At 37.9% G+C, this 17,370-nt stretch overlaps 1 protein-coding gene across 1 annotated transcript in view; it reads right to left on the bottom strand.

Moving 5' to 3' along the window:
* ADCY1 (adenylate cyclase 1) overlaps positions 1–17,370 on the bottom strand; it is a 261,866-nt gene that overhangs the window by 105,840 nt on the left and 138,656 nt on the right. The window contains exons 4-5 of the mRNA XM_014060098.2: positions 14,171–14,282; positions 4,167–4,294 (exon numbers count right to left, since the gene is read on the bottom strand). Of these exons, the coding sequence (XP_013915573.1) occupies positions 4,167–4,294; positions 14,171–14,282 (240 nt within the window). The remainder of the gene's footprint in view (positions 1–4,166; positions 4,295–14,170; positions 14,283–17,370) is intronic.

The raw sequence follows: 17,370 nt of genomic DNA, 5'->3' as shown, positions 1-17,370 counted from the left end.
TTTTAACAGTGGTTTTAGTTCATCCTTGTCTGTTTTGAAATTTTAATTTTTATGTACTCTTTTCGTGGTTTATTATTTTACTGTACACAGCCAGACTCCCTTTATGAGGAAGATGGGTGGTTCCAAAATGTAATGAATAAAATAAATACATAAATGTGTACTGTTTATAGGAAAACAATGAAATTTATTACATTTCTGGACTTCCAGTTTGGCACCACGGCGAGATGGTTGGAGATAGCAGGGCTCCGCGAATCCCGGCTGATGCGTCTTCTATAGGAGGCCTTAAGGGACCAAGATCACCCTGGAAGGGTGACAAAGAAAGGAGGGATTCCTTGTTGATTGCAGGAGATTGCAGGTGCCTCCCCTGCTAGATCCGAGATGCCCTCCTGACCAATGGAGAACAGAGACAGCCATTGTGGCTGGAATAAAGCAGAGACAACTGAAGGAGAAATGAGCTGGAGCAGTGTGTGAACAGAGGATTGGAACTTGGTGAGATGATTTTCAACTTCTTTATTAGAGACCTCTGCTAGATAAAACAATTTCTGAAAGACTCCAAAGCATAGAAAGCTGTAAATGAATACACAGAGACAAATTATAGACCCAAAGAGAAATGAAATTTTAATGGAAGAATATGAAGTTTCAAAATATAGAAAAACTGAACTGGAATTTGTGGTGCTGTGAAAAGTTATTTTGATTTGCTGGAAATATTGATTAACTGCAGGAAGAAATTATATAAAGAAAAAATGTTTTTTTTCCTTTTGTTGAACTTTGACAATCACCTGTTGGAGCATCTGTCTCATTTTCGTACTGGAATTTAGAATTGGAATGCCATCTACTGGCCAAAGAAGAGACTATATTATTATATAGCTGGAAAGGACTTTGAAAAAAAAAGTGAGGCCTGATAAAAAAGAAAGGAAAGTCAGGATTGATAAGAAGAGAAACGAAGTGAAAGGCAAATAACATCTGCAAGGCCATCTTTTTGTTTTTCTTTTCTATCTACTTGTTTTCTAGTAGATTGAGAGTAACTAGTGAGCCATTTGAAATTTCTCAAAGAAGTGTGGATTATAAATAATAGGAATTGCCCTTTAAATCTATCACCTGAATTTGTGAATTAATGAGATTTGGTGGATTACAAATACTGTTTGATGAAATGCTTTATGAGATGAAAGAAGAAAAACTAAACAAAAACTATAAATTTGAATAATTCAGAGGGAGCAAAATGGCAGATTTTGAGGATTACAAATATTGTGGATTTTGAGGAACAGTTCAGGGACTGAGCAAATTCTTCTAATATTGTTTTTGGATACCTGGGACCTAAGTAACTTTTAGCCCTCTAAAATAAAGCAAAATGTCAACAAGGAAGAACAAATACATCCCAAACAGAAATACTATTAATGCTTCAAGATATCCAGGAAGCTATGACAGGGAACCATTGAGAGAGATGATGGAACTGATGCATGATACAGATGTAAGATCAGGAAATCTCCAGCAAATGATAATGAAAAATGAACAAAAAATGCAGACAATAAGGAAAATTCAGAAAGAGTAGAGTAAGGAATAGAGTAGATAAATCAACAAATGACACAAATGGATAAAGATACAGAAGAGATAGTAAAAATTCTTGAAATACAACAGGTAGTATTTTTCAAGAGGCCAAAATGTGGAAGAGAGTAAAGATAAAAGTCCCCTAAAAAGGATGAAAGAATCATTGATGGGTATTTTAGAGAGTAGACAACAAGAGGCAGATGGAGGAAATATTTAGACTAAACATGAGTGATGTAGAGGAATTCAAGATCCCAAAGGAGGAGCATGAGAGATTGATCAAAAAGTCAATAAGAGTGTAAATATTAAAAAGGGTGAGAGATGATGGAGAATACCTCTTAATATGGATTTGTTTTTACTAAAGATTAGAAAATAAAGTTAGAACTTAGAAATTGGGAAAATGTTATTATGCATACTGTCACATGATATAGCTACTATAATTGTTATGTAAATGTTAGAAGTTGAAAAACTAGTACCATGTATATTTAAATAGTAACGAGTAAGAGATGATGGATAGATACATAATACTTTTTAATATGGAAATAGTTGTATTAGGGGTTAGAAAAAAGAGGTAGAAAGTAGAAATGGGGAAAACATTAATATGTATACTTACAAAATATAATACATTATATTTATATACATATACATTGCAAATCTTAGAAGTTGAAAGATTGTTTTTATGTATACCTAAACAGCATTACTACTGTTATCAGTACTCTGTTTAAGGTAAATTGACCCAGACAATGTACTATTCACTAAGTATATGTTAAAGAAAAAAACCATAAATAAAATCATTAAAAAAAAAGAATGTCTTTTACACAGAGGCAACATGGATTTGCTGCTGGGTGATACTATAATTTTAGTTGTAAACTCTTGATGAGCTTCAAGTTTGCAGATTGCTGGTTGTGCACTAAAGCTTTTCTTCATGCCTTTGGATAGTCCTGAAATCAGACTACGGGACTCATAATTTTGTAGAAATACTAGTACTAACAGATATAAGCTTCTGTCTAAAAGTGTTCTTGAGGTTAGTGTGGTTTGTTTTTCATTAACAGAAAATCCAACTGGTCCCTATTAGCACCCTCTACAGGAAATTCTTCAAGACAAATGATGCATGAGAAAAATGACAAATAAAAGTCTACTGTCTGGTTAAAAAAAAAGAAATTTATTACATTTACAAATATTTCTTAGCTATTTAACAAAAACATTTTACTTACTGAGAACTACATGTTAAAAGAAAACCATGGAATTTCTTGTGAACTCTCACATTATTCAATCCTGCTTCTTTTTAATAGTATCATTTGTCTAATTACAAGTTAGTAGAATTTTCGTTCAAAACTTTTGATTTTCAAGTGCAATACTCAGCTATGAAAGTGCAATACTCAGTTATGATTACATGTACTATGAATCAATGCTCCCCAACAATGGAGAGAAAGATACAAGGGTTGCAATTCAATACAATCACCTTGCACCCAAGACAATGTTGCATTTTCCTCCCCCTATGCCCCTTATTTTCCAGTAGATAATCTTATTATGTTCTATTTGAAGTAAATCTCCATCTGCTTCTGAGAAATACATTGCTTACAAAAATTTTGCAAATTTCTCTTTTAATTCGAGTTTGAGTGCACCTATTACAGGGGCATTTTTCTTAATGTTTTCCTTACAATCTTCACTTTAGTATTAAGTCACCAGGACAAAATGCAATCAGGTAACATTAAATATATTTATTTAACTTTTGCTTGCTTTTGTTCAAATTTTGCTAAAATCAATTTATTTTCAGATACAACTTCTATGCAGTGCTTCCATTGACAAGCATTTATTTTGCATATGATCCTAATTTACTTATATTTTCTTATATCAGAGAGTTATGAATATTTATATTAGATTGCTATGACAGCTGACAAAAAATGGAATGTTCATATCAAAGAAAAATTGCAGAAATCACCATGCGATATTTAAATTACTGTTTTATAGTTTTATTTAAGTAACTAAGCAAACATGGCCCACAGAAAAAATATTGTTACAAAGAATTGTTTTCAAAGATAAAAATAAAACATTATTGTGAAAAGACATTTATCTCCCTTTGTTTCTGTATTAGAGTGAGTATTAATTTTATGACAAATAAAAAAAAATCCTTATACTGTTCCTCTGAACAGTTTTCTATGAAAAGTTAATCCTTAGAACTCAGAAATTACAAATGCACAGCAGTTCTCAGTTAAGCAAAGGAGGATGAAATTGTAAAGCTCTGCTATTTCTTGCTGATGAAAGTGAGTATGTTTTTTTTCCCAGAAGATAAATTCAGTGGATCTTTAGTCTTTTAAATCCCGCGTTATAACACACTGTTCTACCAAAGCAAATTTCTTGGAAGAATTTGGGTATTTAGAGCAGGACGTTTTCACAACTTGAGACTCACAAAGCTGAATGTAGGCAGTTTTCCAGTGGCTGAACATTTTTCACACCATTTCTGTATTCAACATTGAATATTCAACATTGCAGTCTAAAGTAATGAGAGGATCTTGCTTCTTCTTTAATCTTTTTTGCTCTATTCACAAACTTCTCTTAAAAGATTAAATTATTGGATTTTTTTTTGCCTAAAATACATTACATTAAGCATGTAAAGTACTTACGTGATGGTGTCAATCATATCCAATCCCATTTCAACACAGCAATGAGCATGATCAGTTTTGGGTTGGGTCAATCCTGATACACAATAGTAACAGTCACCAAGGATCTTTATCCTTCTGCAATGGTTTTCCTTTAACGAAGGAAAGATAGGGAGAGGAGTAAAATTAGCTTAACTGAACACCTTTCTATAATAACTAATTTTAATTATCTAACACTGTTGCCTTAGATGTATCGCAGCCCATCTCTTTTATGAAGTCTTGGTTTACTATTTTAATGCTTCATTTTTAAATGGACAATCTCATCTTAAATAATCTTACTTAGTATACATAGAAATGTTATGTGTCCTTAAATATCTGCAGTTGTATATACCTGCATTCTGTTAGTCTTGGTTTTGTCTTCTTTTCTTGTAGTTTCAGCTGCTGTTATATGTAAAGCTTGGTGACAATGGAGGAAGATAGTATGTCAGGGTAGTATACATGGAATTCATACTACCCAAATGCCCATAATTATCAAATGTTAGAATCAATCAATGGATTACATCTGACTGCCCATGATAATGGCAAATTAAATGGTATAAAATAAAGCAACCATTTCTTAGTGGATGTATACTTTAGAGAATTGGGACTGACTCTTTTAAATGTTTTCTAATGAATGAGGAATGGGAAAGTATTGCACTCTCCTAGCACATGAGCATTCATGATGAACTAACATGGAACATCTGCTTAAAAATTTGTTGACAGTCAGAATGAGTTCTTTCTTTTGAAACTGATAAGGACTTTATAATAAAAAAATACTTAGGAAATTGTTAATTGGGGATGTAAAAGAAATCTTTCCGAAAATTCTATATTCTCTTCATCCATTTGTCCATCTATTCAAACACTTTGCAGCTATCCTGTCTGTGCAGCTACCAGCTAGTAGCCTGGACAGGTATGGACTACTAACTTTCCAAAGGTAATTGTAATAAAGGAAATTACAGTAGGAAATCAGCAAGCTGCAATGGATTACTGAGAAAAAAAAAGGAAGATTTGCTGCTTTCTTTCTTCTTTTGTTTACTGAACAAGCAGATTGTGGCAGGGGGAACAACCCCCCCCCCATTACAGGATCTTGTTCAAAATCATAAAAGTTTAGCTATTTACTTGCTAGGTAACAAAGTTTAAAATTCACTTTTTTTCTTATTTGAAAAATATGAGAGGGATCTGTAGGCAGGTCAATGGGGAGGGGTCAGTTAGTTCCTCAGAATTATTTGGCAGAAGAGAGAAATAGTTTGCTTATGAATGTGGTGTGGCCCAACTAGCAACTTGCACAGAAAAATTACCTATCCATAACAGAATAACAGAGTTGGAAGGGACCCTGGAAATATTGTAGGTAAATCCCCTGAAGTAGGAGACCCATTACCATTTCAGGCTGTCCAATTTCTTCTCAAACCCTCCAGTGATGGAGCATCCACAACTTCTGAAGGCAAACTGTTCCACTGATTTATTGTTCTAACTGTCAGGAAATGTCTCCTTATTTCTAGACTAGATCTCTCCTTGATCAGTTTTCATTCACTGATTCTTGCACTGCTTTGAGGTACTTTGGCGAATCGATTGTCTGTGGCAGTCTCATAGATATTGGAAGACTGCCATCATGTCACTACAAGCCCTCCTCTTCTTTAAACTAGTATTTTATAGGATGTGTCATTTAATGAGATGAAAATTAATTTTTGCATTTTTTTCAATGAGAGGTTTTAAATACTGTATATATGTTTGTACACTAAAAATTCAAATCTGCTATTATTTTTGCAATTGCACAATGTTTAGCTTAGTCTGGCAAGTCCACGTATGATCACTAATGTCACTGGTTTATTTGCTAAAAATAAGAAATCAATTAAACACCCTTATCTTTCTTCAGCCATGAGACCAATATGATGACAATTTGCTAGTATTAAAATCACCAAAGAAATGGTGCTTAGATGAAACAGATGAAGATATTGCAATGTACCGAGTAGGCATAGAAAGTGACAATGATCCAGCTGAACTGTGTATGTCTGGTGGGTCTCATTTCATAACTTAATCAGAATTAAATGATCTGGTCAGGGACTGAGGTTTATCAAAGTCAGAAGCAGAACTACTGGTTTCAAGACTACATGGATAGTGTTTGATCTCATCAGGTATAAAAATTTCTGTCTTTTGAAGCCACCAAGATAATTTAAGAAGTTTCTTAAGCTTTGTGACAGGCTCATTTTCTGTAGTGACAGTGATGGTTTGTTCACAGCTATGGGTTGTGAACATGACCCAAGGAATGACTTATTTTATGGATTCATCAGTGTTAAGTCTCAAAGCTATCCTGTTACATAATGGCAATGTATACCCTTCAATATTTGTTGCTGCACATATTAAAGAAACATACAAAAGCATGGAACTGTTGTTAAAGCTCATCCATGCACTGAGTGGAATACATGGAATAGCCATAGAGATCTAAAAGTAGTGGCTTTGTTGCAGGGGTGGGTTTCAATTTTTTTTACTACTGGATCGGTGGGCATGGCTAGATGGGGGGCATATGACTGAGTGGGTGTGGTCAACTTGATATCACTCACACACACCCAGCCACATGGCCCCCTCACCAAGCCATGCCCACCGAAACGGTGGTGAAAGGTTTTGATGGGGGAGGGGGTCCTCCAGCCTCACTGGAGTTAATGGAGCCCCTGCAAACTACCCAGTAAGAAAAAAAAGCTTTGGCCTCCCCAGGCCCCAGGAACACTCTGCAAGCTTCAGCAGAGCTGGGAGAAGGGAAAAATGCACCCATTCTTTTTTTGCAAAACTTGGGGCATTTTCCCTTCCCCCAGCCCTGCTGAAGCCTGCAGAGTGCTTCTGGAGGCTGGGAGAAGGGGAAAATGCTGCCACCCCCCTCACTCAACCTGCTGATCAACCTCCCTCCCTCCTTCATCCAAAGCCTTGCACCACATCAGGAGGCTGAAATTGGAATTTCTTTTGTTTGTTTGTTTGTTTGTTTATTGGATTTATATGCTGCCCTTCTCCCAAAGGACTCAGAGCCGCATACAACATTAAAAAAAACACATATTACAAAAGTGAAAAAGGAAATTAAATAAAGTATCCAAAAACAAACCCAGTTAATATTAACAATACAATTTAAAAACTTAGATTAAAATTAACAATTAAATTAATCATTTATTTTATTCTGTTTAGGCCAGGCTGGCTTATCAACTTTTTAGGGCATGTCAGAAGGACTGGAGGTCGAGGATTATACAAAGCTCTGTGGGCAGTTCATTCTGGAGGGAAGGCGCTCCCACAGAGAAGGCTCTCCCCCTGGGGGTAACTAGCCAACACTGTCTGGCCGATGGCACCCTGAGGAGGCCAACTCTATGGGATCGCACTGGGCGGTGGGAGGCTACTGGTGGCAGTAGGTGGTCTTGCAGGCGCTTTAAAGGTCATAATTAGTACCTTGAATCGCACCTGGAAAACAACCGGCAACCAGTGCAGGCCGCCTAAAAGGGGTGTAACATGGGGGCACCTATGTACTCCCATGATAACCTGTATGGCCGCATTCTGGACCAGCTGAAGCCTCTGGGTGCTCTTCAAGGGCAGCCCCATGTAGAGAGCATTGCAGCAGTCCAGGCAGAAAGGACGAGGGCATGAGTGTGCACAGAGCATCTTGATCCAGAAAGGGGTGCAACTGACATACCAGGTGAACCTGGTAAAAGGTCCCCCTGATCACAGCCATCAAATGTTCTTCTAAACTAAGCTGCATATCCAGGAGGACTCACAGATTGTGGGCCCTCTCCAAGGGGGCTAAAATTTCCCCCCTATCATCAAAGATGGAATAAGATGCAAAAATTGGGATGACTCCACTCAGTCTTGGAGGGATTGAGCTTGAGCTTGTTCCTCCTCATCCAGATCCGCACAGCCTCCAGGCATCGGGACATCACGTCGTGGGCATCATTTGGGTGGCTTGGGGTAGAGATGAAAAGTTGGGTGTCATCAGCATATTGATGATACCATACCCCCAAACCACGGATGATCTCGCCCAGTGGTTTCATATATATGTTGAACAGGAGGGGTGAGAGAACCGACCCCTGGGGCACCCCACAAGTGGGTGGGGTCGATCCCTGTCCTCCAGTCAACACAAACTGTGACCGATCTGACAGGTAGGAGGAAAACCACCATAAAACAGTGCCCCCCACTCCCAACCCCCCGAGTCGTCGCAGTAGGATACCATGGTCGATGGTATTGAAAGCCACCGAGAGGTCTAATAGGACCAGGACAGAGGAGCAGCCCTTGTCCCGGGCCTGCCAGAGATCATCAACCAATGTAACCAATGTAACCAATGCCGTCTCTGTGCTGTACCCGGGCTACAAAGCGAAGGTTGGAGACTGGACGATAGTTGGCTAAAGAAGCTAGGTCCAGGGAAGGATTCTTAAGGAGGGGCCTCACCACCGCCTCCTTCAAGGCAGTGGGAAAGAACCCCTCTCTCAATGAAGCGTTGGTAATTGCCTGGAGCCAATCTCGTGTCACCTCCTGGGAAGCTGAAACTAACAAAGTGTTAGGCCTGAATTTATATTCCTTTTAGAATTTTGGCCTGCCACACTTTCTCTTATTTCATTATGCTGTTTCTTTAAGTATAGTCAATGGGAGGGGGGATTAGAAGGAGTAGGATTTTGGAATGTATTGTTTTCATTTTTTGCTAGAAGCCAAGGTCATCCTTTGTCTCCACACTAGTACACCTGACCGGAAGAAGCTGGGCATGGACGCCAGCATGAAAGAAGGAGATTGGACCATGTGATGGATTGTGGGTGTGGGGACAAGATCATGAACTTTTAACTGGGTGGGATTCTGATGTAACTTCCAGAGTTGGGATCCCCACAGCTATGTGCCAACATGCCTGCTTTATTAAATTGGAACTTTAAGCCTTCGATTCTGATTTGATTCTACATGGTATTTGGAACGCTGACACAAAGAGGGACACGGGTCCAGCACAGAAGTGGCAGCACTGAGTCTCACCATAATCCTGTCCATGCCCTCGGGGGTCACAGAGTCAAACTCATCCCAGATAGTCTCCACAAGATTCATCTCCGTCTCCGACTCACCCGAATCTACCCATTCAGAGTCCAAGCCTGTCCTGATATGAGCGATTTTATCCTGCAGATACTGAACAAATTCTTCAGTCCTACCCTGCAATGGATCTTTCCTAGTTCCTTGGTTAAGTAAGGAACAGGTCACCCTAAACAGGGCAGCTGGGCAGTTATCTGCGGATGTGATGAGAGCGTAAAAATGTTGCCATTTCGCCGCTTTTATCACCACCAAGTAGGATTTAATATGAATTCTTACTAGTGTTCGATCAGATTCAGACCGGCTGGCCCTCCAACCACTCTCTAGGCATCTTTTCTGGCGTTTCATCTCCCGGAGCTCCTTGGTAAACCAGGGAGCTACCTGGGATCGACACCAGGTCAGAGGCCGCAAAGGGACAATGCGATCCAAGGCCCCAGTGGCTGCCCTATCCCAGGCTTCCACTAGGGCTTCGGTCGAGCTGTGAGTAAGCAATTCAGGAAAAGTCCCAAGCTCCATCAGGAACCTTTCAGGATTCATCAGGCACCTGGGGTGGAACCATCTAGTCGGTTCTGCCTCCCTTCAGTGAGGGGTAGCAGTATGGAAGTCAAGCCTGATGAGGAAATGATCAGACCATGACAAGGGTTGGATAGGAATATCCCCTAAATCTAGATCATTTCCCCCCTGTTGCATATCTTGGCAACAGGATTGTTTCTCTCGGCCTCCTTTTCCAGCCAAAAAACATATCAGCTACAGCAGTGACGACTGAGGGAACCAGTTAGGGGGCATGGCCAGGCTGCTATTACTACCGGTTCAGAAAGGTACGCCAGATTTTTACTACCTATTCGGGCGAACCGGACTGAATAGGTAGGAACCCACCTCTGCTTCGTTGCTTCAAATGCAGCTCAAATATACCAAGTATTGTTGTTATATACAGTATGTGAATGGGGCAGACATGCAAGATTGTTGCATTACATTAAAAAGAAGTGGCACAAATAATTTGTTTCCTGAACCATTTTTAATTTCTACAAAAACATGTGACTATACACAATTAAATTAAGCATAATTGTGTAATCAACTCAGACATGGAGTAACTCCTTTAAAAGTTTGATATTGTATTTTTGGAGTTATAACAACATTCTGATATAATGGCAGATTTCTTGATTGATTCCATACCCGAGAAAATAAATATTTTGACAAATTTTACAGTTACCTCAAAAATGTTTGTAAGGCTTAATTCAGCAAATTCACATTATGTATTTATAATAATGAAAAGTTATCAAGTATCTGTCATCAATATTGAGTCCTGCCTTCCTGGAATATATCACTTTGTCCAATATATATATATATATATATATATATATATATATATATATATATGGGAGGGTTTCAGGACAGTTGAATAGAAGCATATATCTAGCAGTCCGTCAGTTTTAAAATGACTGTGGCCAAATGCAGTAATTTACATAAATAATAAAAGTGGAGTTGAATCTTGACACAACAGAAATGGTGGTGGCTAGATTATTTTGTATTTGGGGGCAAGTTGTATAATATGTTCTGGATGGCTATACATTCATCTATCCTCTAAAAAAGAAGAAATTCATTAAGATGTTCATGTCACTATAGGTTTTATCTGATTGGTAGCTAGCCATTTCCCATATGTTATCTAAAGAATGATTGTAATATATCATGGGTAAGACTGGTTTTACATACAGAATATGTTGGCCTCTAATACATCTTGTCTGATTCACTGTAAGACAATTTTAATAGAGCTACAATATCAAATTGCCTCTGAAACCATTTCAATATACTGATACATATCTTTAAAGCCTCAAGTGTCATTTGACTGAACTAACGACAATTCCCATATCTACTTTCTTCTATTTTAAGAACATTTTCTTTAATGTCCCTCTTCTATTTGAAATCTGTCCAGCATCAATAAAAAGATATGTTTCCTCTATCATTAAACTAGCCGTTTGTTATTTTTAAGCAACAGGCAAAAACACTTTATGAATGCACTTTTAATATTTTAAAAAATATTTTATCTGCTGTTGTTATCAAATCAGTTCAGTTCAACTTCAATCAATCAATCAAATATGTTGTATTTTTGTAAAAAAAATGGTTATGCCTACAGCATACAGAATCATTCAATCATGGTATTTCCTGTGATGTTGTATGAAAATGAAAGTTGCACTTTGAAGAGGTAGGATAGATTATTTACATTTTTAAACTTTGTTATTGGAGAATCCTCCTGAGAATACTGTGGACGCAATCAAGAAAACCAAACAAATCAACCTAGAGTTCTCATTTGAGGCACAAATGATCAACTCAAATTATCTTATTTCAGATACATTACACAAAACCTAATGCCATAGATAAGGCTGTAATATTGGGAAGATAGAACATAAGAGAAGAAGAATATGAGCAACAGCAAGGTAGATGGACTCAAATGCAATGGCAACTTTTTTCCTCCATGATCGCAAGTTCTTCTTTTAAATATTTAAAGTATGGTACAAGTTAGCAAAACAGAAAAACAAAGGAAAATGAATTTGTGCTATTGGTGAACTAAATTATCTGCTAAAAATGGTGCTAGAAAGCAAAATTAAATGTGATAAAATATACTGTATAGGATAAAACTTAAGCTAGATAAATTAATGCTTCTGTTCCCTACTACTTTTTCTCTTTTCTACATAAGCAGTATGTTGTCTAGTACTACAGAAATAGCGGGCAAAAAACAAAACAGAAGAAAAAACCAAGTAGATTCCACACAAACACATCCATGCAACAGAGTATCAAAGGAACTTAAATTTTAGTAAAATAGGATGAAATTAATAAAGAAAAGAAAATGCAAGGGTCTTAACATCTCCTTGCAAATAGCCAGTATTCCATCATACTTGAAAGCAGCCACCATCATCCCAGTCCCAAAGAAAACAGCAATTAACTGCCTGAATGACCACAGACCTATTGCATTAACATCTGTAGTGATGAAGTGCTTTGACAGATTGGTTCTTCAACACCTTCGGTCATGCCTTCTACCAAATTTTGACCAATACCAGTTTGTCTTCAGGGGGAATAGGTTGACAGATGACACCATAGCTACTGCTTTACATTCCATAGTGAGTCATCTAGAGAAACCTGGAAACTGTGTCAGAATGCTTTTCATAGACTAAAGCTTGGCCTTCAATACCATTCTGCTGAGCATCCTTACTGAAAAGCTGAATGATTTGAATTTTTCCTCTCCCATCTCTGAATAGATTAAAGACTTTCTAATGGACCAGTCACAAACAGTGAGGGCTGGGTCTTTCATATCCTTCTCCCTGAAACTCAGCACTGGCTCTCCTTAGGGCTGTGTGCTCAGTCCATACCTGCATTCATTGTACACATACGATTGTGTATCTTCTGACCCATCCACTGTAATTATCAAGTTTGCAGATGATACCACCATATCGGGCCTCATTACAGGTGGAGATGGAGCAGCATATTGGGGGGGGGAGTGTCAAAAATTATCCACATGGTGCTCAGAAAACAATTTGTACCTGAACATCAGCAAGACAAAGGAAATAGTGCTGAACTTCCAGAAGAAGAAAGAGGAACCTGCCCCACTTTCCATCGAGGGGGTCTGTGTGGAGAGATTCCCCTCCTTCAAATTTCTGGGAGTCCATCTTAGCAAAGATCTCACCTGGAAAACCAACACAATCCAGGTGGCCAGGAAGGCCCAACAGAGACTCCACTTCCTTAGGGTCTTGTGGAAGAAGAAGGTGGAACAACAACTGATGACCTCCTTTTACTGGTCCACAATAGAAAGCGTCCTCACTTATTGGATGGTATGGTATACTGGCTTGACAACCACGGATAGAAAGACATTACAGAGGGTGATGAGCATGGCACAAAACATCATGGGCTGTCCCCTGACACCACTAGATGTGCTGCCTTAGAAGAGTGAGAAAAATTCTCAGTGACGACTCACACCCTGATCAGCATTTATTTACTCTCCTACCATTGGGCACAAGATATAGAAGCATAGTCAATCGTACGAACAGGCTGAAGAACAGCTTTTATCCACGGGCTGACGGACTCCTGAATGCAACATAACATCATAAGTATGTAATATGATAGAATTGCAGGGATAGTGCAATGTGCAAAGTGTTCATTTTGGTCCAATTTATTATAATGTAATGTTATGCACATATAACTATAGAAGATTGTGTGTTTGTTAGTATGATTTACTGGGTTAGGGGTTTTCTTTCTTTCACTGTGAGTTATTGAGATGTATTTGTGTTGGGGGTACACTAAGGGAAGCTCAGCCAATCTCATTGTACACAGGTGCATTGACAATAAAGGTTTGAATTGAATGTGCACATACAAAATTGCCTAATTAATATTATGAGGTTTTTTTCTAAGTGAAAAAAATAAGGAATATTATGTAGTTCTGCACTCTATGCACGGTATGATCAATATTAATTCTTCAAAATAATTTTAATTGTGTTATGTAACAACTGGTGGTGAAATGTCAGCTCTAATTATTATTTCTATCACTAATTCCAATTGATTATTTTAGGGGCGGCTGACTTTTGGTAGCTAAGAACTGCATAGAACATTTTTTTTAAAGCTACAGAATGAAAAAGGCTACAATATAGAGGCTTTTTCTTTTAGAAAAAAATCCATGGAACACCTATTTTTATAGATTATATTAGAACTGTCATCTATAATGCAACATTCTCTAACTCGGTGTGACAGAAAACAAAGCTAGCAGTTTTTAGCAATCATGAGCACAAAAATGGTACTTGGAACTTCCATCAATTGTTTAAACATGGTTTTATAGATTGTTAACCAAAGTATTTGATGAGCTATTGACTTTTTAGAAGAAAAAGTTATGGAAATTGGATTAGAAACACATCTCAGCTTTGTATAATTCACAAAGCATTAAATATTAAATTCATGGTGACAAAAGCATATGCACTTACTGTGGCTAATTCGTCAAACTTTCCAAAAAGTTCATTCAGAAGCTTCACTAGTTCTTGAGCAGTACACTGAGATGCCAAACTGGTAAATCCCACAATGTCTGCAAATAATATACTGTAAAATGAAAGGAAGAGTCAGAAATATTTTGCCAATAACTTACATGTTAACATTTTAGAGAAAATTGGGGAAGGCGCATAAAACAAAAATTGTGATAACTGCACATTATTTTATGTAGCCAGCCTTTTCTTGGTCATACCTTGAAGGGATGGAGTGCTCAGTCAGCAAGGATGCTGGCAGAATCTCAGCTCCATTAAATCTCTCATAAAGCTGAGCTAATATTTTTGAATTAGTTTGACCACCATAATATTCCATCATACTTTTCAATTCCTGGGTACATTTGTATTATCCCTGTGCCTTACTTTGATTTAGGATGAAACTTATGTCTATAAATTCCAATTTCAATTATATTACCATACCTCAGTGCAAGTACAGGTAGTCCTCGACTTACAACAGTTCGCTTAGTGACTGTTCAAAGTTACAATGGCATGGGAAAAGGGACTTATGACCATTTTTCACACTTATGACCATTGCAGGATCCTCATGGTCATGATTTACATTCAGATGCTTGACAACTGACTCACATTTATGAGGGTTGCAGAGTCCTGGGATCATGTGATCCCATTTTGTGACCTTCGGACAAGCAATTCAATGGGGAAATCACTTTACTAATTTAATAATTGCAGTGATTCACTTACCAGAAAAGTCATATAATGGGGCAAAACTCACTTAACAAATGTCTCACCAACATAAATTTGGGGTCAATTGTAGTCGTAAGTTGAGGACTACCTCTACTTTAAAAAAAACAGGAGCACACAGGAAGAACCTCTCTTCAACTAATTAAAGGTATCTCTGCATGATCATGTCTTTATTACCATGATATTTTACATTTTTATTACTAATATTTTTGTGTTGCTTCATTTAGTTTAAAGCAAGGTATAACATAAACAGAAAATTAAAAATGGTAAGATCATATCATAATGGCAATGCCATCCATCTGGGGCAGGTTGTAATTTAAGGTTTTCCTTAATCTCCTGTATTGCAAGAAAGATTAAGAGATGGTGCAGCATTTTACTCTTATTTCTACATTATGTTAAAAAAATAAAATAAAACCCTCAGTAGCTGAACTGGAGCCATAGGAAAATGGCTGAGAAAAATTATCTATCAGAAGAGTGTCCACTTATTGACTGCTTTAATCCAGAATACCAAGGGAAAAAGAGATTATCCAAATAAAGCCTGAACCATATTTTGTCCCCAAAACCAGCTTTAAATATCTGTACATGTTTTTAAATGCTGCAGAGATAGATATCCATGTTAACGGACCATTTTTGGTAATCTTGAGAGAGAGAACAGAGGAGAAATGTTGGAGGTCTTCTGGTCCAACACCTTATACAGAAGATCCTCTACTATTCTGGACAAATGGCTGTCCAGTCACTTCTTGAAAACCTTGAGGCATAGAATACCGACAAGTTCCTGAAGCAAGCCATTTCACTGATTTTCTTTAATTCTAAATTGCATCTCTCTCTAATGTTCTTCCTTCCATTGCTTCTTCTCCTGCCCCCAGGTGCTTTGGAGAATAAGTTGATTCCCTTTCCTCTGTGACAATTCCTCAAGTATTGAAAACTGTTATCCCTATTATCCCTAGCCCTTTTTCTTCATTACCAAGTTTCTAGTTCCCTCAGTTAAGGCCTCCAGACCAGGGATGGATTCTAGCCGGTGTTACTGCCAGTTTGCTCGTGAGTGTGCTTTGCACACATGAACAGAACTCAAAAACAAGATTGCGGTGGCAACTGCGGCAACTGGGGAATCGGTTCGGAGGCATTACCAACCCGAGTCACAGCTGGTTCTGCAACCCAGGCTGGCACACCACTACGGGTTTGGCTGAACTGAGCCGAACTGGTAGGAACCCACCTCTACTCCAGACCCCTTATCACCTCTGTTGCTCTCCTCTGCACTCTTTCTAGAATTTCAGCATCTTTTTAATATCTTAATGACCAGAATTAGATATGGTATTCCAAGTGTGGGTTCACCAGTGCAATATAAAGCAGTCTTATCACTTCATATGATCTTGAAACTATTCCTCTGTTGATGCAAGGTAGGATTAGATGGTTAGGATATGTTTTGCTTTTTTCCTGTTTTAGTTTTCTTTTCTTTTGAATACTTTTGAATACTTTAAAAAATATGCAATTTAGGAATGTCTTCATTTTTTCTAATCACATTTATATTATAATAATAAGAGTTTTAAAAGAAGTAATGGCCCCTATCTGGTGTGAAACCTCCTGATTTCCACCTCACCAATCACAGTCCTATAGCCTTTATTCACAAAACTTTCTATCACCCTCTATATTTTCTTCAAATCCATCAGCCACCACCTTTTATGTGGAGGTCTCACATCAGAGGTGGGTTGCCAATTTTTCTACCACCGGTTCGGGTGCACTCACTGCACGTATGCACAGAAGTATCTGAACGGGTAGGCAGAGCCTCCCACTGCTACTACTACCGGTTTGCCTAATCCGGGCCAAACTGGGAGCAACCCACCTTTGTCTCATATGCTGTGTAAGTCATTGTTAAATGCCACAACGCCATGCTAAACCTTTTAAACAAAAATAAAATCTATATTTTGCTTCAAAGTAGTGTCTGAACCAGCTGCAGTGTCTATATTTAGGATGGGCATAGAGAGTGGCAAGAATAGAAAATGACTGCTGCTTTTTTTTTTGCTGCTGAAAGAGCATCAAGAGACATGTGTCTCTTATGCATGTTCTTTAAAAAAAGAGTTGGATTAGATAAACAGGAGATGTGTGAGGCAGGTAATGCCTTTTTAGCTTATTCCTTTGTACAGAATTGTGATTTGGCCTGAAATTAAATAGCTGAATGGGAATGGATTAATATGTCCATGGAGTAGATGACTCACCCAAGTCCCTGAGACATTGCATACAGTTTAATTACAAACCATTTGATCATGGGAAGTGCTGGTGAAGTAGTAAACACTCACCCAGCAAGGGGATGCAGAACACTTTCCTACTGGAGTGAAGTATCTAATGAAATGGATTCTGAATGATGGATCTGAAACTTGATGAAGGAAAGCAACAACCCAGAGGTTTTGTTGGCAATATGCCTTATCACCTTTTTAATGTCAGATGATGCA

The sequence above is a fragment of the Thamnophis sirtalis genome, unplaced genomic scaffold (assembly GCF_051295495.1).
Source record: "Thamnophis sirtalis isolate CommonGarterSnake01/CBP01778 unplaced genomic scaffold, rThaSir2_p1.2 scaffold_4, whole genome shotgun sequence".
Classification (NCBI taxonomy): domain Eukaryota; kingdom Metazoa; phylum Chordata; class Lepidosauria; order Squamata; family Natricidae; genus Thamnophis; species Thamnophis sirtalis.
This window is presented reverse-complemented; position numbering and strand designations above follow the sequence as displayed.